Here is a 27,920-nt window from a genome sequence, read left to right as displayed (position 1 = left end):
TTAACATATTTTAATTAGAAAATATTTCTTAGTTTTATAAGAGTAGATCAATATACAACTACAAGGAGAAGCAAAGAATACGACGCGATACTAATCTATTTTAAAATATCCATTTATTTCACAAAACTTATGTAATCAAAAAAAAAAAAATTTGGAAAACTAATGACATTTGATATCAATGTGTATTTTTTCACCAATAGTTATAATTCAAACTAAAGCAAAAGCTTTTGAAATAATAAACTGACAGATTAATGATATTTGTTGATTTGATAGTGATTCTGTAACCAAAGAGTCTATTTAAAAGACATTTACGTTCACACCCCTAACCGAAATATAAGATTGATTGCTATTTTTATGGGGACAGCGTCTAGTTTTGTAGCTTTAAGGTGTCATAAAACGTTGAGAGAGTGAAAGTAACGGTCATTAGGAATCCTTGTAGTTCTGCTAGGCTAATTTCGTGTCTATAGCTAGTCTTAGTTTCATACATTGTGCAGTATTTGTATTGTATTATGTTTATATTCTAAAGAATATAAATATATTTAAATATTTGTTTTTCTGAGCGAGCAAATATGATTCTAAGTTTTCTTTATTCGTATGTATTTTAGTTTAAAATATCGTATGCTAAGATTCATAAGAGTGGTACGCTCGTCTTTGACGTCGCTCTTGCCCTGTCTACACCCTTAATGCTTTTAGAGCTTATTTATACATTTTTTAAACAAATAACTTACAAAGGGTCAAAGCACTCAACGCACTTACATTGTGAAATAGAGTTTATTGTTAGTTTGCATAAATTATCTGAGCAACTTGCATATAAAAATATAATCAAGAGGTTGTGCTGTATGAAAATCAGCCACAATTTATAAGCATATATTCTTAATAATAAAATATAATATAAAACATCATGGTATAAATTCTATTTTAATATGTGTTTAAATATAACTGTGACATTTAATATAAAATATAATATAAATCACATATTACGTGGGGAATTTAATAGTAGAACAATACTCAGAATCATTACAATAATGTCAACGTTTAACATACACAATTGACGTTCTGACATACCATGTTGTTAATGAGCGCGATAGGCGAAACTTTAAGCATTATGATCGTTAAATTGCTTTAGAGTGAATTCGCAATTTGGCATACAAGTATAGATGCTTCATATGTATAGAATCATACATATGCATATATTATAAATTGCGTTGCATATGCATGAGGTGTGTAAAACAATTAGAGAAACACAAGTGGCCATACTAGTTAAGTTGACTGAATGCATGCAAAACGGCACGCGTGTAATTTCAGATTTGATGGCTATATTATACGCGATTATATAATATGCATATAGCACTATGGATATGTGTACATTTATAAAAATATATAGAGGGATTTATACACAGTCACGTTGTGTCATTCGTATTATGACGGAAAGGCGCAGAGATTAAATTTCACCAAAAAAAGGTTAACGTGTAAATATCATATTCTGCGTGTTGGGACTATAATTAAATTTTAACGAAATAAAGTATACTTGTACGCGTATGAATGTGTTTTTCCTCTTTTGAATATAAAACGTACACGTCTGAAAGCGTGCAGAAAAATTAAAATGTATGAATTTTGCGAAATTTCTGACTTTAGTGCAAACGCGCTTGCACGCACAAACAAATAAATAATTTTAAATTAATTTTTAATTTTCTATTTTTGAACGAATATAAAATATAAAAAAATATTTAAAAATAAATTCACTATAATTTTATAAATACGTGGTGTTTTTAATTTTTGAAAAAATAGCTAATGAAGAATTTTTATTGAAGACAATTTAAATGAGCAATATAAAAAATAATTGTTCCATAAAACGAATTGTTTGTGCATTAATGTTGGACAGATTAGATGCGAGCGACCGGTACCGAGCGAGCAAACACTTCATGAATAAGTCTCCAATTCGAGTAATCGAGTACTCGATACTCGAGTATTTTTGTCTATTTTTCAAGTACTTGATAATCGAGTATTTTGAAAATTACTCGATTAATACTCGAAATTAAAAAATTTTGAAATATTTCAGAAACAAAAATAGCTTTAACTCGGTCCGGTAAAGGTTAACGTCTTGCTTTTATTTGGCGTTTATGCCCGAAGTCCCAAGTTAGAGCGGTTACTATCAGGTATAATTTTTTAATAGTTCCATAGTTGCATAGTTCCGGTCGTCGGCTATGTTAGTGGGTACGACGGAGAAATTTCTTTTGTGTTTTCTGTTCGACAGTCCCGACTTATCTAATTTATGGCAATGAACAATATGAAATATCAACAAAAAAAAATTTAGGTTTTATGACTATGCAGTTGTAGCGTAAAGTGTTGTAAATTGTTTATACTGATCCCTCAGCTTAAAATATAAATCAAAACAATTGTGTGTTTTAAAGGCATTTAAAGTAAAGTCAATTCTTTGCGAACCGTTTAGCTCTAGAGTGAAAGGGATTCACCCAAATACATCTTCGAAGGATATAGATTTAAATTCTTCGCATTAATCAGAAGAAGTAGAATATTGTATATTGTTAAGAAAAAAAATATATTCAAGAAGAATTACAAAATGCTATTTTGTCAAAAGTCGAAGGAAATAAGAGAAAAGCAGAGAAGGGAATGAAAGAAGAGAACATAAAAAGAGAGTTCAAAAAATGTTATAACTATAAAAAGCGAACAGATATAAATTAGAAGCCTTATCCAACGCGTTAATGACAATAAGACCAACATCAACAGCAACGGAAAGGGTTTTTTCCATAACGGGTATAATAAAACCAAAGGTTAGCAGTAATAATAAATTCGAGACACTTTTTGCATTATTGTTTTTAAAAAGTATGTTCGTGAAGTTAAAATAATTGTAAAAATTAACATACTAAGTATTTTATTTATTTATTTATATGTGCACAAATTTGAATAATATCTATTTTGGTACATTTGGTAAATACTCGAAAGTACTCGAGTACTCGAGTATTTTAAAATTTTAATATTCGATACTCGAGTAGTTGATGGTTCGAGTAATTGGACACTATCTGCAACGAATACATATCCGAAAAAATCACAAAAATAAGTTGTATGAAACTAAGTATAATATTAATTTAAATGCAAATAATTCCTGGTTAAATAGCACCCATTTTTATTTTTCGACAAAATTTACTGATTTCTCAAAAACTTTCATAGAACATTTTTCTTATAATATTTTGTACGATTTTTTTAATTATATTATAACCACTCTATTTTTCATACCACTGCATAAGAAATTATGGATCCGTGCCAGATGTTTGTATATATATGCTTTTATTAGAGATTGGAAGTATTTGAATGACAAAAAAATATTTACAATTTTCTTAACTATTGTTATTGGCTTTATCTTTGCTTTGGTAATCTAAGAACTAGAATAAAAGAAAACTGCCCTGTGTGAGAATCCGTAGATTTCAAAAATGTATGAGAAAATGAAAAATCTCATTTCGCAAGAAATGGAAATTATTGAAAACCAGAATGCAAACTTATACGTTAGTATCATTTTCATCAACCAACCAAAGTTTGATTCCATTTCTATTGTTCTCTTATTAAACAGTCGAAGCTTTTTGTAGTTAATAGAACAAAAGCAACTTAGAACTCGTAAGTTTTTATAGTTAATAATGATTTATTTTATTGTAAAATGTGTAAATACTATAATACATTTTTATGTATTTACACAAAAGTAAAACTCAGACTATTCTACGCTGCTCCATTTTTATATTATTTAACAAAATCCTAACGCCTTTCTCTCCTATTTATTCTAGAAGTTCCGCAGTTATATTGTCACTGCCCAAGGATTTATTAGATTGTAGTTTGTTTATAACTTCTATCTTTATTTTCGCTAATTAAGATATTATATATTTTTATGTTAGCTCAGAATCTTATTTATTATTGGCATTCTAAAACAACCCTTTGAACTATTATATACCTTAATCAATTTAAGACATCAGTATGTCTTTAAATTTATTATTCAAAGCAAATATATTATTTGGTTGCAATTATTTAACATCCAGATATTTATTTTTATTTTACTATTGTTATATATCATAGTAGAATAATATAGCGTTTTGAATTCGCATCGAATAACTCATGTGTGTTTTTTTTTATAATATATATATTTTTAGGTGAGAGATTTCGTGAGTACTTTGTGAAATTGGATAGGGCGTGAAACGAAAACTTTTCTCTCTACTTGGAAAGAGTATCCTTATGTGATACAATAAGAAACGACTCGACTTAATCAGATTCCTCCAAAGGTTACATTATGCTAGTCACTTGTACATTGTGTAACTTTGCCGAAGAGAAATAACGACCAATGAGTAACATAAAGAAGAACGAAAGAACGAAAAAGTGCGATGAAATAACTTCTAATAGTGTCATTAACAGATAATTCATTTTCATTCAAAAGAATTAACTGAATAGACTATAATTACGACATCTTTATTTTGCTCGTGTAATTATTATTTATCCGACGATTTAGCAATTGAACACGTAGACCAAAAAAAGCGAATAAAATTACCATATTTCACAGTTAAGCTATAAATATACAACTGGTTCTAATAAAAAATATTAGATCAAGTTATTATGACACTTAATGTGACATTTGAAACATTAAAGTTTCAATGTGAAAATTCTCTAAAAAGATGTCTCTAAATTTATCCAAAACAATGCATGTTATTCTCATACGGTTTCAATTATTAATTGTATTTTAAATATATAAAAAATAACAAAAAACAAGACTAAGCGTTTAAATTTAACTATGCGCTTATAAAGTTAACTAAATCTCGGAAATTAACACACAAGGTAGACGTGTTTATTCGCATGAAAACGTTGACAACCTTTGCCTGGAAGTAATTTGTAAGTTTGACGTATGTATTTTCCGCGAACTTTCAGTTTGTTCTCGTTACGCCTGTAAAGTTGCCTAAGGATTAAGCGTTCTTACATAAATTTTCGTACACGTGTGTAATTTGAAACTGTGCACTGAGAAATTATTATGTATATAATAATAAACGCGAACGAATCATTGACATACATATGATTTAAAAATACATACGTAAGTCTTTGCCAAAAAAATATCAGTAATAATAAGGCTTAAGCTTTAATGCTTAAATGAAAACAGTTATATCATTGTCAGTCTTTACCAATATTAATAATTATAAATAGTAAATATGATTTATTTAAAGTCAAAATACTAATATATAAATCATACTTATTTTAAGTTTATTTTGTTTACATTTTAGAAGACGTTTCGTTTAAGGTAATTTATGTTTAATACAAAGCGGCTAAGGCGATCAGATATAAGTTAATGGCATTGTTGATACTATAAAATCGAGAAAGGAATAGTTTGTGTTTAATGAACAGATATAGTACATAGATAATTTAGTTAGATAAAAATCGTGTCGTTTATTTAAAACGAGAAGAAATGACGTTTACACAATAGCTTAACTAATTCTATGTACAATGTAAGGAATTGTATTTTAATTAACAAATATAGAGTATTAAAGAGTATTAAAAAAAAGGAGAGCGAGTCTTGTATGACGTTGGAGTCAAAAAACTTTGAAATATAAATAATGTTTTGAAGATATTGTAAATCAATATTAAAATAAATATCATATTTATATTTTCTGTGCTTTGTATTTTTATTAGTGGAATACTCCTCGTATATGTAGTGTGCTTCTAAATATGCTGGCATTTTAGTAAGCAGAATAATTAAATGGAAAAGGAATATCGTTTATTTGAAACTCGATCTAACTAAACCGTAAATACTAACATAGGTGTATTTTACAAACAATTAGTTTTGTTAAGCATTACTGGCATTAGTAAACCGCAATGTAGTTAAATAAAGCGAAAAACAATGTGGGTTGTTACTCAAACCAATTGTAGCTAAAAAAATAATTAATTAGATTAAATCAATAAATTATATTGACGAAATAATAACAGGACTACCAACGAATAAAAAACATTGCTATTTTCTCCCAAGATTATACCATAAAAATATTTCGCGTAACCACACTATTCCACTCATCTCAAGTATCAGAAACTACGGTACTACGATACTACGTATTGCTTTAGAGGCAGACGATTTTTAACTAAATATATCCTAATTGCTCTTACTTTTTTTCATTACATTGTAACCACTTATGTTGTGCTTTTCTCTTCGAAAATTAATATCAAAAATACCACAATTTCAAACTTTAGCATAAGTTGAATTTATTAATCATAGTGAAATAAATATTTTATAAAAAAATTCTCAACATTATATAAATGTTACTTATGATTACTATATTATCTTAGAGCCGAAATGTTAGAAATTTACTTTTGCTGCTGCGGAGAAAAGTTTTCTTTGGTTTGGCGATATACTTTTTTTCTTTGAGGAAAGCTGTAAAGCGGTTTAAAATTTTCGCTAAAGGTCACAAAGGAGCAATGACAGTTTGGAGTTGTCATTATGCGTATACTATATTATGTATATATAAACGTATGTGGTAACTCGAGAGGGGTTAAATAACCGAGTGGCGTTAACAAAATCAACTTTGTTTTGGACATTTTGTGGGTATGTGTCTCGTATTCGGTTATAATTAGTGTCACGACATAATATCTGCACATAAATGTTAAAATAATGTATTTAAAAAGCTTTCAATTATTAATGATGTTAATATCGAACTTTGGTAAAAGTTTAAATTTCACATTAATACAACTTATAAGTAATACAGCAATATTAATTAATTTTAAAATTAAGGTATTCACTAAATTAATTTAAGCTCTTGTTTTTGATACAAAAGATTGTATTAAAAACAAATAAAATAATTTCATACAATCATATAATAGTATAAAAAACTCTCTTCTCCCAAAATAAACTGAAATATTGTAAACATATTTTTTATCGTATATTTGTCTTTACTCTCTGTAATCTAAGCATATGATTTTACAATTTATAAAACAAATATGATTTCCTTTTAATAAAATCAGCAGATACAAATACATATACTTTAATTAAAATTTAATCAAATTCTATAAAAAAGCAATTAAACAAATATGCTATAAATACCGATATGTCTATTTTTAACAAAAAAAATATCAATATAGTTTTTTAGAATTCTATTTTGTTATTAATACGTCGACAAATTTTGTAAATATTTTGCTCTTAATTTAAGTTATAATATTTTTTACAGCCATTCTTTTTTAGAAATAAAAAAATATTTATTGAATCATATTATACATTATGTATGTATATAGAAATCTAAGCAAATGTATGATTTTAATGATATATCAGAAGCACCTGTTATAACACATATTATTATTGAATTAAGAACCAAACTAAATGTATTAAGTAACTGTAACTTAAAATATGTTATTAAATAATTGTTAATAATACGGTCACAACTAAATATACAATAATAATAATTTCTTAAAAATTACAAATATTGATTAAAAATATAAAATTGCAAGCTAATCCCATTTCACATATGAAATGTAATCGACAAACCGGCACCGTTTATATAACTTAATTTAGTTATATAATGAAATTACAGAAGAAAAAATAAGCAGCAAAAATTACAAACATAAACATTGCAGAAAATACACAAGAAAGAAAAAACACGTGAAAAAGATTACACACCCCATAAATTTCACATTAAACTACTTTCACATTCTCCAGTAATATTTTTTTTTATAAATATAATTTCTTGCTAAAAAAAAGTGTGATTTAAAATAAAAAAAAAATATTTTCAAAATATCATAAAATAGAATTTGTAATTTACATTAGTTTGGGACACTTTTTCATTAGTTTTTTTATAAATATTTGTTTATTTTCATACTTAATTAAGAACGAATTTAAATTTTATTTCAAACTCTTTTGTATTTTATTTTTCAAGATATTTTTTTTATAATTAAAAAACTAAACCATACAAATGTTAATTAGTAATATAATTGTAAAATACCTTTCTTTCTGAAATAGAATCAATTTTTTAATCGTTACCTCAAAGCAATAGAAAATATTAAAATAAAATAATACACCTTGTTAATTCTGCTTTAATTATATTATATGCAGACCGAAAAGAAACATTCTACAAGAAAATGTGAAATTACTTCAGTGTGAATTTTATTGCGAGTGTATTTTTTCTTTGCGTAATTCTTTTCATGCGTTATTTTCTCCTTGTTTATTTTTTTTTTGTATAATTAATCTTGACACAATTAAATCGCACCTTTCTTAAATAGATTAAATTTAGATGCAATACTTATATTCCCAAAATTCCATTTACTTTATACATAATATATATTTTTTAATTAAAATTAAATGACTTCAATTTTTACTTCTTTGATAATTTCTTTTTTTTTCTCGTACTTTTGATATTACAATCAATTTGAGTTGAAAATGACACAAAATAATGTAAAATAACTCAAATATAAAATATATTAAGCATGTAATTTTCTTTATTTGTAATTTATCCCTTGCATAATTTACGATCTGTAATTTTTGCTTAATGTTTATTTCTATGTGCTTAAATAATTTCATTACGTTTAATTTTTTTTCCGTGTAATTCCACCCCGGCACTTTCAAATTGTACCTTTGTAAATTAAAGTAAGTTTATATTGGAGACATATCCTTAAAATTACGCTTAAGCACTTTTTTTTAAATATATAAATATATTTTAATATATACTAAACTTTAATTTTTTCGTACATTCGACATTACAACCGATTTAATTACAAATTTAGAAAACTAAAAAATAGCATGGTTTCTATTTACTATATAGCTAGTAATTTCATATATATTATTTTAGTGAGTAACTAATATTTATTCTGTATATTATTATCTTAAAGTTTAAGTTAAGATGTTTTGACATTAAAAGCTCTTGCAATTGTGGTTACGTATATTTCCGACAACCATCTAGATTTTATTTCTATTTCAGTTTGGTGTTCATCCATTCTCATGAATATGACTACGCTAATATTCACAAAGGATAAAGAATATTTATTTCTAGTAGTCTATATTTAAATGCTTTTTTGCTAAGATGCAATTGAGCTATTTTACCTTTATTCTGATTTTAACTTCTTTAATTTGATTTTTATCTCTATAGATATGTTGTACTACATTATTTACTTTTCATTTTAATACATACTGATTTTAGTATGCATAAATTAAACGTAATATAAACAAGGGACAAATTTAAAGACCATTGCAGCGAAACAATCATTGTATGATTACATACTATCAAAATCGGCAACTTGATTCGAAACATCATAAAGGTATAGTATTTTTTAATAATGTGTCTTGTATAATTCTTTGTTGTTTTAATATATTAACGCTTCATATATAACATAATTGAAGCTAGTAAACTTATGTCTCATACCTTTTACTGAAGCATTTTATCCTGTTTTTTAATATGCCCAATTCATGACAAAGGGTGCGTCGAACTTTTAGGATACGCCAAGATACTCGAGCACAAGAAAATAAGAAAAATAATAGAACTGTCCTGGTTTACGAATATTGAAAAACTGTTGCGCGGGTAAATAGGACAAATAACACAAAAAGATAACCAAAGAAAACCCTAAAGCGCCGTATTACTTCGCATAAGCCAAGGAGAAAAAATTCGACCCGCCGCAATTCAGAGTATGGGTTTATTTTATTTAATTTTTTCACTTCACTCCCTTTCGTCCATTTTTGCACGGACTTGTTCCTTTTTAATCTGTTTTTCTTACCACACATTATGCTATGAATTCGTAATGAACTGCCTCGGTTCGGTTTCGAGCGGGCCGAGTGGCATTTTTCACTATTTTCTTATTATGCCTCTTCGTTCTTGGGTCTAAGGCTCTCTCGGGAACAGGCTTATGTAAATAATTTAGAGCGCGAAGGGCATGCTTTGCCGAATTTACATACAAGCCCACAGCCACGTGAGGGTTTACTTATTGATATCTCGGATTTATCGTATGACGAAAGCTCGGATCGGTCGTGATGTTAGATAATACTCGGAAAGACATTATACAGATTATAATCAGTGAAGCAATATAAGCTATCACTTTTTGTATCATATTATATTATATCAAATATTAAATTTAATTATTTTCATATGCATATAATATTACGAGTACGAAGTTAGTTATATAAAACCATAAAATTAAATATTCACACTAAAACCATTTTTTAATAAATTTGCCCTGTTAATGTAGTAATATGTGAATTTAATTAAAAGCTTCTCAATTATTGCAAATTAGTTTAAATATATGTTTGAAAAAGAAAAATGCTTAAGATATCTTTTATTTTAGTAGTTTTATAACAAAGTTTTATTTCAATAACTTAAAATATGATATAAGTTGCAATATATTAATGCAAAGCGCGAAAGACAAAAACAGAAAAAACGTTTTACCTATAATTGAAATTCTGTAAAACAACAATATAAATATTTTAAGTAAACTACTAGCCTACGACAGATTCGTCTATTTTTGATGCCATTGGGCCCATTTCGCTATTTATTTACACGACCCAATAAAATGCAGTTTTCAAGACTATCTTTAAGTAAAAGCTTAGAAATTCCCAAAACCGAATTATAAATAAAATATCAGCATGCCATAATCAAATAAAAATAAGACATTTCTACGCGACAGATAGTGATATATATTTCTGTTTATATTGTACTTACATATATACATAAAACTGTGATATCTTAAACTATAGGCCATAACTAAAAGTTACACAACATAGATTTGCATTCAAAAGTGCACACTTAGGTATTAAAAAATAAGTAATAATATAAGCCTATACTCCATACTTTTTGTATAAACTCCATATTTTATATATTATATAGAGCCGAAGTATAGATAGATGTTATCCTTTGCGTGCGCCACTACCGTTACGAGTACTAGGGCCCTTCGAATCCAAACCTTATGGGCGGATACCCAGCTTTTGACGGCCGAATGAGCGGGACATACCCCCGTAGTACTAAATATTTTATTGGAATTGAATTAGTATTTCTCTAGAGCGCACGAGAAGACGTGCATGCATTGCGTATCATTCTTGTTGCAAATTATATAGAGCAGGTGCGTGCACTGAGATACTTTTCTTTTCGCTCGCTCGCGTGTTAATTGACGAGAGTGAGAGATAAGAGCGTGCGGCCCGCACGCCCTTATTTCTCACTCACTCTTGTCACTTAACACGCGAGCGAGCGAAAGGGAAAGTATCTCACAGTACGCGCCTGATTATAGAACAGTGTTTCTTAACCTTTTTACTACTGCGGACCACTGATATTATAAGAAACGTTTTGCGGACCACCAAAGAATATTATTTATATAGTACGTTCTGAATCTCAAGAATGAAGTGCACATGAAATTATGTCTTTACAAAAATCCTCTTAAAAAATGTAATAGTGATTAAAGTTTTGAATTAAAACTCTGAAGTGTTAAACAACTGTGTTTATAATGAATTTAAGGTTCACGTCAGCAACAATTAAAAATTATTAATTATTACATATTCTATGAAAATTTCATTAAATGGTATGCATTTTTCTGACCAAATTCAAGTTTAGAATTCACGTTAAAAGCAATAAAATCGTGCCGTTGCCATCACAGTGGAAACGCTCGGTTATATAGCGTTCATATTAATAAGACTTTTTCAACAATATTACGACTTAAAATAAGTGATAATCAAATAAGGCATAGCCAAATAAAATTTTGACCAATAGGAGAAGTCACGAATCCACGTCAAAAGCAATAAAATCGTGCCGTCGCTGTCGCAGTGTTAACGCTCAGTAACGAGCGTTTTCACGGTGGAAAACTCTCAATGGATCATGGAAAGAAATGTACTTACTGTGGAGTCAGTGAAAGCGATAATACTCACACAATACAATTTTAAAATTTAAAATACATAGCACGGAAAAGTATGCTTAAATGCATGATTAGTGTTAACAGTATTTTTTGTAAACAATGGAAATGGTTATGAATCAGTATTGTGTCTGTATGCTATTGTACCTATGTATATTTTTGGAATAAATAAGTATTAACAGATATTATTTTATTATTGAAGTGATTGTTTTATCTAACAAGAAATGTTTATATCTTAAGTTTAGTTTTATTTTGAAATGTCCTTCTTTTTTACTTTTGCATATGACAACCCTAAATTAAGAGTACTCGCATAAACACGGAAATAGAATTCGAAGAAGAAAATATATATACAAGATTGTTAGTAATGGCATTAAATTGGTTCAATGTGATTTTATTGCGATTTTGCTATACATAGCTATGATACATTATTCAGAATGATAAATGTACCTAATTTATCCAACAGATTATTTTAACATAACGTATTACGTTTTCTCCGTAATATGTGATAGCTAACGCGTAATCCCTTTATTTACATGATGTATAAAAAAACATGGTAAATGCGTATATTTTGCAAACGACCGACGATACATTTCTCGTTTCGTCCATTTGGACAGGCGAAATATGGCGTTGGACAAAGAAAAAAAACTTCATTCAAAATTTATAGCCTATAGAATAGAAGGATGCAATAAACTACCCAGAAATGTTATTATTATAACGTTTTATTCCCGTCAAAGAAAGCTCTCCGCGTTAAATACGCAATGAACTGGCGGATTTCAGGCGCGGCCAACCATCGACAGTAAATAATTTAACCGACGCCGACATTAACGTTATGACCGCACATATCCAGCGAAAAATAAAAACGTACTATAAGTAAAATTTTTATGAATGCATAAAAGCATATCGAATATATTTTCGTGCATTATTAAACCGACGCTGAATATGCAGCATGTTGCCACTAGTGCACTACGTAAACCCATTCGAATTCGCAGCAAAATGGCTTTTGTAGTTTTTGCTATACACAAATATAAAACAGTGCTTGACTTAGAAGACGTAAGAGGAAATATACAAAGTTTCAATTGTAGAAACAGCTCGCTGAATGCATACAGTAGACGAACGCTGCTTTTATTATGATTTTACGAGGAAAAGTATAATTTTCAATATACGACATCGTTAGTTACATGCCATGTAATAATTTGTATGCTACATTTTAATTATAATATTTTTATTGTAAATATTTAAATTATAATGAATTTAATAATGACAATGTAATTCCTAAATTATCATAGTATGTAATTTATTTAATAATTTATTTAAAATTGTAATATTTCATAAATTAATTTTTTAATCAATAATTTTTTGCTTAATTAAAAATTTTGATTGATTATTGAGAAAATATTTGATTTTTATAGGCATTATATTTGGTTTCTAAAAATGTGCAGTATACACAAAACAACAGATCAATAAAAATCCTACATCTTGGCAATAATTAATTTAAAAAATGACTTCTCATTCATTAGTCACAGCAAGTTATCTAGTAACAAATTTTATTTCTAGTGAATGAATTCAATATATAAGCGTAGCAGAAATATTTTGCAATAAAAATGCTAATTCCTCAACTTAGGAAAAAAGCACTAGACCCATTGGTGATATTTATTACACTGTAGTCAAAAATAAAAATTAAATGCGGCCCTTGACAGTTTTTTGTCGGACGATGCAGCCCAAAAGATCACCCCTAGTATAAATCATATGCAGCTTTCATAAGTGGACTCCATGGGATAAACTAACAAACTAACAAAAGTATATTAAGCAATAAGAAGATTTTGAAACATATGTTCCATCATAAAATATTTAAATAAAACCCCTCCCCTATTCATTTGCTTAGGCATACTGATTTCTCGATGATTTTTATTTCTCGGGAAATTTTTATAAATGAAAAAATAAATGTAATACAGCATTACATATTATTTTTATAATAACCCTTTAAGAAACACATGCCATCAAAGTAGAATCAAAAGTTCTTTTTTTTGTTAAAAAAACTTCGGTCGTGCAAAAATTCCTCCCGTTTTAAGTTGATGTTAGTTTAATCGAAATTCTTTCCACATTATTCCATAAGATATTGCTTTTAAGACATCACTCTCTGTAAGGCTGAAAGATATTTCTTTCTCTAATGTTGCGCCAAAAATAAATTGATGGGATGAGTTCTAATGATTAAATGAAGTCACGAGGGTCCATAAAATTCGTGGAGCCATTAAATCTGCGAATAATTTCTTTCCCTATTTTACATATTTCTGTCTTTGCAAAATAACTAAAGATGTTTTTTTTGACATGTGAAAGATTCTGGATTTTACAAATATCAATTAATGACATCGATTTCTGGTTTATTCGATTATATAATTTCTCTTTATTTTCCCCTTGAAATTTCGATCTTAGCTCAGAATTTATATTTTCTAGTTGTTTGTACAAATAAATTATGGCCCCTTCGGCTGTCAATAATAATCGTGAGACAATTGTCAATAACAGGTGTTACTACTTTACAAAAACTATATAAAAAACACTTCTCTGGATTATCGAAAACTAAAAATAGCCCTAAATCGTTTGCATTTTTCCGATTCCCATATGTATTTTTTTTATCGGAACGGGTTCTTAGATCATCAAAGCAAAGATAAAACCGCCAGCCGATTAGAATAATAGAAAATCACAAAAAAAATGTTACTCATTCAAAAACTTCCGATCTTCCGAGAAAGTATGCATCTTTTCAAATAACTGGCACAAACACCTTCGAAAGGTTTTTTAACTGAGTATCTTAATTTATAAAAAATAAGTGTTAAAAATTTGGAAACCATTTTTTGTCATACCCAGACCCCTATTAAAACCTTCCAAGAAGTATGCATATTAAGCATAAACCAGCCTTTAGATATGCAGCGTTATAAAAAGAGCAGTGGTTGTAAATATTTTGAAAACATTTGTACAAATTTAATTTAATATAATAAAAAATGCTTCATAAAATTTCTCGAGAAATTCTCGATAAGAAACACTACACTTTCCTATACTTGTATAATATAACGCAATTGTAAGAATTATACGTTGTAGAGGAAGACAGACCCAACCTATCGGTTGAAAAACAAGGGTACATGTAAAGAAGACAAATATAAAGATATATCTTACTTTAAAATCCTCAAAAAAATATTTTTAAATATATTTTAAAATAAACATCAACAAAAAGTATGATTTGCTAAAAATTTGTATGATATAAATAAATAAAGTAGAAGCAATTTTTCATGTATTAAAGGTTTCTCTGAATTATTATGTGGCGTCACCACGGGTTCTAATCTGTTTTGGGTCAAATCTGACATTAAAACTGTACCAACTGAGTTAGAGTTAAGACAATTAGACATAATACATAGCTACAAGTATGTATTAACCACGGAATTGATGACATATATAATATTTTGGACGATACAGTTTATAATAAATATGTCACTTTACAGCTGGTGCTGATTTTTAATAATAGTGAATTTTAATAAATACAATTTTGAGTCTGCTGCCGGGGCTCGAATCTGCAACATCAGGTTAATAGTCTGAGACGTTACGGACGGCGCTATTCCGACACTGTATTGTGAAAAAACACATTAGTAATTGCCTAATTATAATATGTAATTACAGCACTTATCAAAAACAAAAACCATGTATTGAGCTACATAGAGTGATTTAGCTGTCAAGGGGCTCATATTTAAATCGACAATTTTTTTTAAATCAATAAAATAACAATGAAGTTAAAATGTCATATAACAATTTTTAATTATTATTTTTAACAATCGATTTAAAGATAATTTACAAGGAAAACTCACGATTGAGTTTCAGAACCATTATTAACAACCAAATAATTAGAGTATGTTACAATAATAATTAACTATGAAATTGACAAGCAAAAAATACTAATTCAACTTTAAAAACGTACCAAGTTCTGTTTTTCAGTCATCCTATCAAATTTGCGTTGAATTTAATGCGGTCACAGCTGTTTTTTACTGAACAAATGAACTTATTAAAAATAACTGACAACGGAGATTTAAAGCGTCTGTTTATACACAAATATAATATATTCAAATTACTTATTTAATTATTTTACTAATTTGTTTATTATTGATTCATACTAATAGTGACAATTCTAGTTTATTCTTTAATTAAAGATCAATATTTAACGTTTAAGTAATTTAATTTACATCATTTTGATGGACGAATTTTGATAAATTTGATATATGAATATTAAATAAGGTTTGTAATTTATATATTTAAGTTAGCAAATAAACTTAAAGTAACCTTTTAATAAATAACTTTATAATTAGTTACATACATTTTTTGTCGAAATACAAAAATTATAATCATATAGTTCTTCCTCTCATATAAGATACTGCTATTTTACCAAATTAAATAATTGAGATGGATATAAATATTATCATAATGGAGTCACCAGAAAAATTGTCTTCAAATAGGCTATTGATTCAAAAAAGTTTAAAAAACCATGCTTTTAAGAATTTATGTTTAAAAACCTGTAAAAAATAAAAATATATTTTTATTTTAATTAAATATTAAATTTTATTTTAATTCAAACATTTTTTGTTATGTTTAATTATGATATATTAATATTACTATAGCATGTATATTTTTTTTGTTATATTTGCTTTTATAATTTTTAAGATTGTTGGTAAAGCAATAGAATTTTTTTTTTCGCATTTTAAAAATAGAAACGGCAGTCGTATTAAAATAATATACCACAAAAAGGTGGACTTACAGTATATATTGTGAATTCACGATGCTACAAATAAAAGGAAATCATTAAAAGCAAGCTCATTTAAAGCTCTTAACATTGCGTTATTGCGTAAAAATACATGAAAAGTTATACTTCCTTTACAATGGTGAATTTACAATAATATAAAAAATAACGATAATTTGAAAAATTATATTTTTATCATATTTGTATCAATAATATTAATGTTATATATAAATGGCACCGTAAAAATATTAATATAAAACTAATATTGTCATATAAATATAATTCTATTATATTAACTTGCATCAGAAAAAAATTGTAATATAAGTAAGTATACACAGTTGAAGAATTTACTTATGTAATATTAATAATATTGAAGAGTATGTTCTTATTGCCATGGTGTATTCAAAATAATATTAAATATATTAAATATAGATCATTAGAAAATATATATAAAACAATACTGCTTATAGTGTAACCAATTTATTTTTAGCCAATAATATTTTAGAAGTTACATAACATGAAAAAAGTTATAAATAAAATAAATATATATGTCTCGACTTTTAAATTATTGCCATTTAAAAATCGTGTGCTATTAAATTAATTATAAAAAAATTACTTAGGAATATTTCAAGAATCATAGAACTTTGTACCACAAACACCGTAAGACGATTAATATTGACAATGTAAAATTAATACTTAAATTCTGCTCGTAAAACAACAACCTGTTAATTTTACCCTATGTTTTGAACTTTCGAATTGTATACGCGTATCTCAACTCTAGATAAACAGATACAAGAAGTTTATTTTTCTTCACTACACGTTTACGCTGTATGCTTAAATATTATGTAGATATTGAATCCTTGAAAATCAAATCATAAATTGATATAGCATAATTAATTCCGATCAAAGTTAAATTAATCCCTTACCCAATCAATCCCTACTAATCGCCAGAGTTTAATTGGACTCAAACGATACGATCAAAAGCGATCCGTTCTCACCTGTCCATGGAAGAAGGTCGTAGGTCTTGTCTTATCAAGGGTTATCGTGTGTGTGTCGCACAGGCAGTGGTGATAACCGGCCAAGTTCTGTTTCGTCTCCAGCATTATCATATCTCGTTCTGAGTCGTCGCCCCGTTTGAATACGTGTACCTCGGGTCTTCCTGCTCTGCATATATAAGACCCGTCTATTGTCTCCACCGTTGGCTCTCTCCCTTCGAAGCCAGTATAAATAAACGGTTCGTTTGACCCCGCATAGCCGGATAACATCTCATTATAAGACATTATTCTGCGGGGATTCTTTTGAGTCTCGGATCGATCCTTCCTCTCGTCCACCGTCGTGTGTTTAACTTCTTCGCTCTGGGGCTGCTTGTGCACCTCCGGGGGATACTCGAAATTGCTGGATATGTTGACAAAGTCCGACGAAGAAAATATATGCGGCTGGTTCTGGTATCGCCGGGACTGGGAATACTCCAAAGGGATATCACCGATCGGAGCCTCGCTCTTCCTAGCCGCTCCATCGCCTCCGATCCTCTTCAAAGACGACAAATTCCTCTTAATCTTTTTTACTATTGATGTATTAGTCTCATTATATGTTGTATGTCTAGGCAGAAAACTGACAACGCTCGCACTTTTCGTCTTGACGTGTTTACGATCCAAACTTCTATGGTATGAATTATTTGTTTTCAAATAAGAATGAGGATTTAGATGTTCTCGCCTCGTATGCAGTTGATTAGAATTGATCGAATTACAATTGCATAGTAGATCTATATTCGTAAAAGATGGAAAGTTTTTAGACCAATGCTCTTGATAGCCATATCTAGGCGACGGTGGATGTCCACAAGCATCGCATCCAACTCCCAAAAGCAATTCTTCGCTACTGTTCCGTATAAAACCATCCGAGAAAGTCCTCGGTCTGAAAGGTGCTGGTAAATCGTCCTCTGGAGTCCAAGATAGATCACCACTAGTACTCTCTTTCACATCCTTCTGTTGAGATACTTCATCGACCATAGTAGCAACATCTCGATTCACGTGTATCACTTTCGGTGGATGTCTCGTTTGTTTACCATGATCTTTAGATTTTTTTAATGAAGTGGGTGAAGGCTTTTTAGTCTGATGCATGATTATATTATTTTAACTATACTTAAAAATGACATTGTTTTTTTAATTTTATTTACACTGAGTTTGTTCGCAAAGTTTCGCGCGAGCTTTCGCGAAAGCTCTCCAGAACGCGCAGCGTCCGCTCCGTACGGGCGCCTGTTCGCTACTAATCAAATCCATACGGCGTCGGAGCCAAGCCGGAACGCCGTTCCGCCTCGATCGAGTCGCGAACGAAAATATTGTCACGTTCGCATAAATGGAAATTCGCTTAGAAAAACAAAATGAAATTTTACAATATCGTGTTTGTCTGGCTGCACGTGTGTATGTGTGTGCGTGTGCTAGCTTTTGAGTATGACTTTTTTTGGTTCAACAAGCAAATTCGTGGAGGGGAATCGAATGACATTTTTATTTAGGGATGAACTCGACGTTAATGCCAAAAAAGCCCAGCAAAATCGACTTATTGACTTTCAATTTGCAGGCGAGCGGTGTGACTGATGGGCTGATTTTAAAACGGTCGTAAAATTTAATTATCGTCGGAAAATTTCGAAATTCTGTTAATAAAATCATCTTAAATATTCAGATTGATGATTTTGTAATTAATTTCATAATACATTTTAGAACGAATAATAACAAAAAATTAAAGACAATGTTGTAAAATTATGTTTGTAATAATTATCTTAAAAACATAATTCGCTCATACGAGAAAGAGCAAAGCTATGTTTTTTCACTAAAAAATGAGCTTTTTATAGTGCGTGAAATTTCAGTTGTAGACCTATGTAGCAGTTTGATTGTACAAGAATTGTGGCGTCTTGTGTACCGGTTATTTCAAAAAATTAATAAACTAATTTTATACTGAAAAAGTTGTCTAAAATCAATACAACTGTATCACTAGAAATTAAGATAGTAATGAATCGAATACTGAAATAAACAATAAAAAAAATACTTATGACGATTTTATTAATATGAAGTTAATTAAACAAACAACTAATAAACCACAATAATATATCTTCGGTAAAAAATAATAAATAGTGAATTTAAAATTTTGCAACCAGCCAAATAATAGACCTAAAAATCTAAATATTTAATATAAGCATTTGCTCACAATTTAGGCAGCATCAACGGAAAGCTAGCTGGTATTCTAAATGAAAAAAATATTCAAAACAACACCAATAAATATAGTATCTTATTCGTGCCTAAATGCCTCGGTCTATCTAAAAATTTATTTTTCCCAGCGAAAATAAAATATATGTTCTCAACTTTATAATATAATTTCACAATTACTGCAAAAATAAATATATTAAAAAATAATAAAAAAAAACTAAATTTATTAAAATAAAATTGACAATATCTAAAAATTAGGATTAAAAATTAATATAAATTTTAACATCTTTGTGTTTAAATTGACATATATTTTTTATATCAAAACCATTAATCACGTCAGAAGTTTATCGACTTCCAATTACTTATTAAATTATTTATTTAACCAAGTTTTATGTAAAAAAAATAATGTGAAGGTAATAAAAATTAACTATTTAAATATTTAAAGTAATTTGCAACTTTATTTTATAATAAAGATCGTTATAAAAAGTTAATTTCCATAGTTAAAAAAACAGCAACTTTTTTATTGTTCCAAAGAACTTACTTCTTAATTAAGCGTAATTTCATAGCGTGATAGTGGTTGAAATTTAAAAGTGTAATAAGCACAATGAAAATTGCGCTATTGTGTTTTTATCCACATTGAAACGACTCGTATATGCTAAAACACAGAAAAGCTAACATTTAAATACCACGCATCATGCTTTATAATTACCTGGAGCCTTTGAGCATTACAAATTTGGCACATTAATAAATCACGTTGTTTAACTTTTTATGCTCTGTTTAAAATAGAACAAGTATTTCGGTTGTTTCACTGAAAAATTGATGTAGTTTCGATTAAGATAGGAAAAGAAGGGTCTGGCCGATATAAGTACATGTACGTGCTTGTAAATCTGCTTCCTAGAATTCGTTACTAAATCGCGACTAGTACTAAAGTTTCTACGGGTCCACGAAATAATCCATCCGGTGATTTATTACTACATCTTCCCGATCCATTATTTTGCCAGGTTCGCTTTTCTGAAGAAAAGAAAAGATTTTGGTGCAAGAAACGCCCCTCTTTTATAGTCTTTTGTCGCGAATGATTTAAAATAACAATAAAACCCCGATTGAAATTTCGTTTCTTTCGTTACGTAATACTTTCACGTGTCTTATTCGGAGTATAAAATTCGCTTTTGACCTCTAAACACTCGAGCGACGAAAATATTATGATAAATTTCCTTTCTCAAATTTCGTTCCGTTTCAAATATTATACGTTTGGTGCAAATAAAGAGGAGGAGTTGCGCTAAAGTTTATTAATGAAGAAAAGTTTCATTCGTTTTAGGGCAATGTGAGAAAATTTTAACTGATGTTTTCCCCGAAGATTTTTCGGTTTAGTACACATTGAAAAAAGGGGAAAGCAAATACGTTCGGCTTTTGGTTAAGCGTGTTCTTTTTCTCTCGTTTCTTAAAAAAATAGTTAGTGATAAATATAGCGTAATTTAGCAATACAATTTTGGCAAATTTTATAACATATACTATTTTTATTTGACCTCTAGTAGCATCACAAAGTTTTGCCAGAATGTAATTAAAAACTCCTAACATACTCCAAATTACGTTTATAAAACAGAAAATAAATATTTTTTATAATCTTCTTCTAAAAATAATATATGTATCTATTTCAGTGAATATGTATTACTTGTGATAGTATATTTTGCTGGTGTTTCAGTGAAATCATATTGAAATTTATTTTCACCGTTAAATATATTATTTATTTACAGAAGTAAAAGTTCTAATACTTAACACGACCTATAGTTTTTCACATCATTTGGTTAAGTTATATTTGGTATAATATATATTGCGACATAATATACGTATCAAATATGTATCCATTTCGTACGAATACGGGCATTTCTTATTTATTTAATTAATTCCGTGGCTTTTTAATGACTTGTTTTGATGTTACTCTTTGAGTATATATTCGGTCGAAAAATTTGGTCCGAGGGAAACGCTTTTAAACAGAACGCAAACACCCACGACATTGCAGGCAAACATAATGCCCTCGTACATAATTTACATAATAGACTATATATAGACTTAATTCGTCCATTAGGATCCGTTGTCTTTTGAATTTAATTAATATCTTAAAAATTCGCCACCGCCGCCGCAGCGCTAAGTGTTTTGTGCGTATTGCGAAAAGAGGAAATAATTAAACGTCAGGATAATGAGCGCCTCAAGATTTTTGCGCGACGCCCTTTTTGTTTTCGCCCCCGCGGCCCTGCTAACAAATAGTCTGTGGGGGCCTTTTCAAACAAAGCGCCCTCGACAGACGTTCAGTTTGCGACTCTGCACGTCGCTTGCTTATGTTCGGGCGAGACCTTTCGAGTGTCCTCCGACCTCGGAGTGTTCACACGAGCGATTCGACTTGAATTTATCGCTTGTTGACAGTCTCTCTAAATTTGGTATTTTTTATAATTGTTTTATAAAAAAAAATTGGGTGAATGTAGCCCTAGACTCTAAATGTACATTGAAAAACATGTTACGTAATACTGAATAAAGGTCACATACTAATATAGAATTATTAGTATTATATACACAAAATAAAATCAATATTTCTTTGTTTCATTGCTTGTTAATATAAAAAAATTGTTTCGAAACATTATAATTTATAAGTAATTTAATGTTTAGATCACGCATAATTTTTTTTACAAACATGAACTAAGCTAAATCAATCTTTTAATTCAACCGTTTCTTTCTTTTTTAGTTTGACGAGAGTTAAAAGTTAAACAGTAAAATTGATTTATGACGCTTTTAACACTATAAAAGAGTTGTTCTTACGCTCATTTCAATGAAAGCTTTTAACTTAATTTAATCAGCAATCGTTGCTGATCGCGACAATACTATAGAAAAAGTATTAAAAAACATATACAGTTATACCTTGCTTTGGGTTGTATATAGGTTTTAAAAAATATAGCGGTAATCGATTCAGATAACGCATAAAATATAAGTACAGTATAGATTGAATTATTATTAATTTATCTGAAGCTGTGTACATCATTTTTAATTTATTTTATATTTTTAGAGATTTTTAAAAACAGTGTTTTCATCAAGAACATGATGATTATAAAGTCATTGAAATAAATTTAATGACACCTATTAAACTTAATAGTTATCTGTAAAAAAAGTAATTTAGAATAACCTTTTCTAGGTTATAAATCATGATTGTAATATTATCAAATCGATAGACCACTGATATGAGTTAGAGACTACTACCTGAAAAATTTGGGTTCAAATCCTATATATGTCTAAGTGCTTTTTAATTTGTATTGTATTAAATAAATCGGAATCAATGTACATTAAATGACTATAATTCCGATTCCGGTTTTTTTAGATTTTTTATTCTCACAAATAAGTTATTAAAATAAAATCAATGCGCATAGTGAGATATATGACTTATTTTAACTACTTACTCACTACTTACTTAGTAGTTTACTGTGTTAACCCTATTGTAACACATGTGAAATTGCAACGATAGAAATAGTTTCTAAAACACGATAGAAATAAATTGATAAACCTTTGACATGTACCTTGATAAGCATTACTTATACTTGAAATATCACAATTAAGTAGTGATACATATATTAAGAAATATACATATGTATTATACAATGTTAAATTTTTGTCAATATTGGTTTAGTCGATCGTTTTTTAAATTATCGCGTACGTAATTGTAATTTACTTATTATATTGACATGAAAATTATAAAATATATATTTACATAAAATGTGAATAAATTATTATTTTTTAGGTCGGCCTATTTGAAGTTGATTATTAAAATATCTGCATATTTAAATATAAACTAATAAATAGGTTATTGTTCTTATTAATAATATATGCCATATAATATCATTCTTTTTAAGTAATTAAATGATTAAAAATTATAAAAGAATTCTAGATTATATGTAGAGTATTAAATAAACAAAGCTTATTAATTTGTTGTTGGAGTTGGGCATCTAAGATTTTTATACAATTTTCTGCAATATAACAATATAATGAAGAAGCTTTGTGTCGCTTGTCTTGAAGATTATTTATATTTTATAAAGTGGGTAATATGTTTTTTTTATAATAAATAAATACATTTTACTGTAGCGAATTAAATGGAAAAGACGTAGACTTATTTTTCTAAGATTCCGGCTATAAAAACAGACTAAATAGAGCATCCGCATTAAAAATGTCAAAAAACATCTTAAGCACCCGTCAAAAAGCTTAGAAAAATAAAAATGTAAAAAACTTACGTGCTTTTTAAATCATGAATTTCCACAAAATGAATAAAAACGCATTATTGCAAAAGCACCGATTTACATGGGTATTACTTAAATTAAAATTATATTTGATAGCAAACATAATAAAAAAAAGTTCATTAAAAAGCTTTAACGATGTATGTACTTTAATCCTGTTGAAATAATTATGGTATGATTTTTCCTGTCTCGTTATAAAAATCAATTATATTTTATAATAATAAATATACATTAAACTTCAATTAATATTGTCCTAATTTGTGTTTATTATAACTGCTTTATTTTATAAATAAATATTACTAAATATCATAGTTATATATACCTAATATTTATCGTATATTTCAAAACTAATTTTAAGATATTTGAGTAAAACGTTTTACTTTATAGCTTTCATCAGACGTTACCAACCGCTTTTGCGGCGATATTATTTTTTCCTTCACCACTCGTACGAGACCAGGATATGATCATATATCTTCTCATACAATACGCGTTTATACTTCTTGCGGCTTATATTGTTTCGCACCCTCGAGAATTTCTCGAGTTTTCAAATGCACGTGCCATATAGTTTATTACCGCTGATCGGCCAATAAGTATATACAACGTTTAGGTGTAATATAAGAAGGAATATCGCTTATGTTTCAAATTTATTAGATTGAGATAGAATTACTTTTTTTTATTTTCTACTACTTGAGCTAAAATAATTAAGCAAATAAATAAAACCATGCCCCAAATTTCAATTATGACACTAATTCGCACATCTAAAACTAAGTTTCTCCGCCCGTGTATACATTTAAGATTTAATATGTTCCTGGCACATAGGTGAGTGATTAAATTTTGCCCGCAGTACAAACACAACCCCCTCGAACGACAGAATCCTATGTCTTTGTATGAATGAGCATCGGATATAATAACGATGGGGCTCTAAACATTGCTGTTGGCGTGCACTATCGGCTCGGATTGAATTTTCCTAATTGATTTTGCCAACACCGATGCGATACGGTTTGATTAAATAATTATAACCGGTTTGACAATGGCGACATGTGCTCATATATATTATTACATATGTAAATTAGCTGTGAGAGAATATAGTAATTAGAGACGAACGCGAAATTTAGAAACGTTGATCGTGATGAGTTGAGGTACCTGTATTAAACAATACAATTAAATTAATCATAGTTATTACCGTCTTTAATAATAACAACGTACAATAATTTAACAGTTTTATCGTATGCTTTTCCCTATAAATTTATTTTTTAATAAAAAAAAAGTTAAAGGCGGTACTTGAATACTAGAATTTTAACTCTTAATTGTATATTTTTGTAAAATATATACACGCCTCTAAAATTTGGTATAACATCAATTACATTCCACAATTTATATGTTTAATTTAAACTTAAATTACAATAATTTGTATCAAGTACAATTATAATACATTCAAGGCTATATAATATAATATATTATTGTTATAGTCTACTTATATTTGTGGATGCAGATCAAGCCTAAAATTTATAATCGAGTCATTAAAAACATATTATATTTATTCCGTTTAATATTTCATTGTCTGAAGGAAGAAACATGAATATGCATTAATTTAAAATTTTATGCATATTCATATTTTCTTCTTATTCGTCGTCTATGTAATTTTCATCAGGTTATTAAATTTTGCCACCTTGGTACGTGTTCTTAAACGAATGACAATTTTAATGGACGCTATACAATTAAATTATATTTATTCATGGCGAACCTTAGCATTATTGGTATATAAAATTATTGCCTAGCTTCTCTTAATCTAAACAGAATTTCAAATATTAATCTATCTCTGCTTTTTATAATAATAATAATGAAATTATAAAGTTTTCGTACACCAAAGTTAATGATAATAAATGATTTTTAAATTTTAGTAACAAATCTCATTATCTGAAATTGTTTATTAAAATAATATTTTTTCCCAAACAGTATTTAACACATTTAACACAAATAATACAATTGATTAAATAGTCTGAAATCTGTGACTATTGGAGTAATCATACATATTTTCGCAAAAAAGCGACATTTAATCAAAATTCAATATGAGAACATTGAGAAATATAAATTGCTACGGAGTTTCGAAAGCGTAAATAATGGACGTTATAAAAAACCTCCGAAAATAGCAATCATTGTAGACAATGTTACATTAACAATATAATTGTCCTCATTCAAACGCGTTTTTGAAAAAGTGCTTAAAATAAATACTTTTGTATTTTTAAATATTTAAAATAATTGTAAAGCCACTGAATTATTAAACTGAGAGGCGGGAATTTTTATCGAAACAAACACGTTCACCATCTGTCAAAGCCGACCACAAAAACATTTTTTTTATGTATTTATTGTAAATCTTCCGTTGCAAGATGACAAGTACTATCGCGTTACAACACGGTAAACACAAACAACTACTAAATACATAGTGAGACACAATGCTAAAACTTGGTCTTTAAATGAGTGTCATCCATTTTATTAATTTTAATTGCGATGGATTCAATCTGCAAAAAAATCTTAATTTTTTCGTAGACGTTTAAAACACATATTTGTATATCGCAAGTTAATTTGAACTAGTGCTTATGATTTGATAGTATAATATATAAATTTTCACGCCTTTTTTGCACCTTCTGATAAAATCCCTTCATTGAGGCGTACAATTGAAAGTTAAAGGGTTGCTCAATTGATGAACACGACAGGGTCGTGTTGATCTCCCAGACACGATATATATTAAAAAACACTAGGGTCCATATGGGATTCGAACCCAAGACTTCCAGCTATTTGTCACAGACTTAGTATATCATGCTGGTAATATAAATGATACATATATGTACAATATATAGTGGAATTTTTATACATATGTACATACATCAATTGTAAAATAAAAACAGAAACCAAGCTTTTCGATCTTTAAGATTCGAAAGCATTAATACAATACATAAGAATTTTATATTTGAAAACAGGGAATTATTAATTTAATCAATGTTGGATGAAATCTTGCATTTGCATAGTTTTTTTGTATACACGTCTTTGCGATCTTATGAATTCATAACTTAGTATACATGTAATTTATTTCATATAAAAAAATTAAATTGATTGTATTTGGATTTCTTTCTAATTAAGAATTGAACTTTTTGTTTTTCTCTAATGAATGTTTTTTAAAACAACCTATTGATGTATGTATGTATATTTTAAGATTTAATATAAATTGCTATTTTGAACTAATAACATGTTTATTTGCATTTAAATGTTGGTTATGGAACGCTACAGCACAATACATTTTCAATGCAATTGCGATATCATCAAACAATCATATTTCTATCCCAGTAAAATATATATTACCATGATTTAGAGCACTTATTTTCACAAGGAAAATGGCTTACCTTATGAATAGTTCATAGGACTCCAAGATGAAGTTTTTATTTATGCCTTTAAATTAGCGGACGAGCGAAAGGCATTTGCGCCGCTTTTATTGCACATTTCACTCGAGCTTTCTCTTTGCCGACAAAAGTAAAGCTCCATAGCAATGTTTACTGCTGACAACGTTTTATGGTTTATTTATTTAATTTATTCGCGCGTTAAACTTTGCAAACCGCACACCATCAATCCTTGTTGGCGTCAAATTAAACGCGCTAAACGAGACATTCCCAACAGACGATCTAATCATTTATCCAAGACAACAACTTCACGGCATCGAATATAATTATATTATAATAATACACACTATATAAACACTTTTTGTCGTTAAATTCTGATACTTAAATAATTACTACATGTTTACACTATGCCCATGATTTTTACCCTAAACTTCCCGGAAAGCAAAAGCAAGAA

General features: G+C 28.5%; 1 protein-coding gene across 5 annotated transcripts in view; it reads right to left on the bottom strand.

The window, feature by feature from the left end:
- LOC148234992 (dipeptidase 1-like) overlaps positions 1-27,920 on the bottom strand; it is a 239,457-nt gene that overhangs the window by 117,216 nt on the left and 94,321 nt on the right. Inside the window, exon 1 of one of the 5 annotated variants that reach the window (XM_088186418.1) lies at positions 17,608-19,112. The exons of the other annotated variants lie outside the window; for them this stretch is intronic. Coding sequence (XP_088042544.1) covers positions 17,608-18,726 — 1,119 coding nt within the window. The 5' untranslated portion in view covers positions 18,727-19,112. Of the gene's footprint in view, positions 1-17,607; positions 19,113-27,920 lie in introns of those variants that run through there. 5 annotated transcript variants of the gene reach the window in all.

Source organism: Plectrocnemia conspersa, unplaced genomic scaffold (assembly GCF_051122295.1).
Source record: "Plectrocnemia conspersa isolate PC_06_02 unplaced genomic scaffold, ASM5112229v1 ptg000005l, whole genome shotgun sequence".
NCBI classification, from domain to species: domain Eukaryota; kingdom Metazoa; phylum Arthropoda; class Insecta; order Trichoptera; family Polycentropodidae; genus Plectrocnemia; species Plectrocnemia conspersa.
The sequence above is the reverse complement of the archived record's forward strand: the minus strand, read 5'-3'. Positions and strand labels throughout refer to the sequence as shown.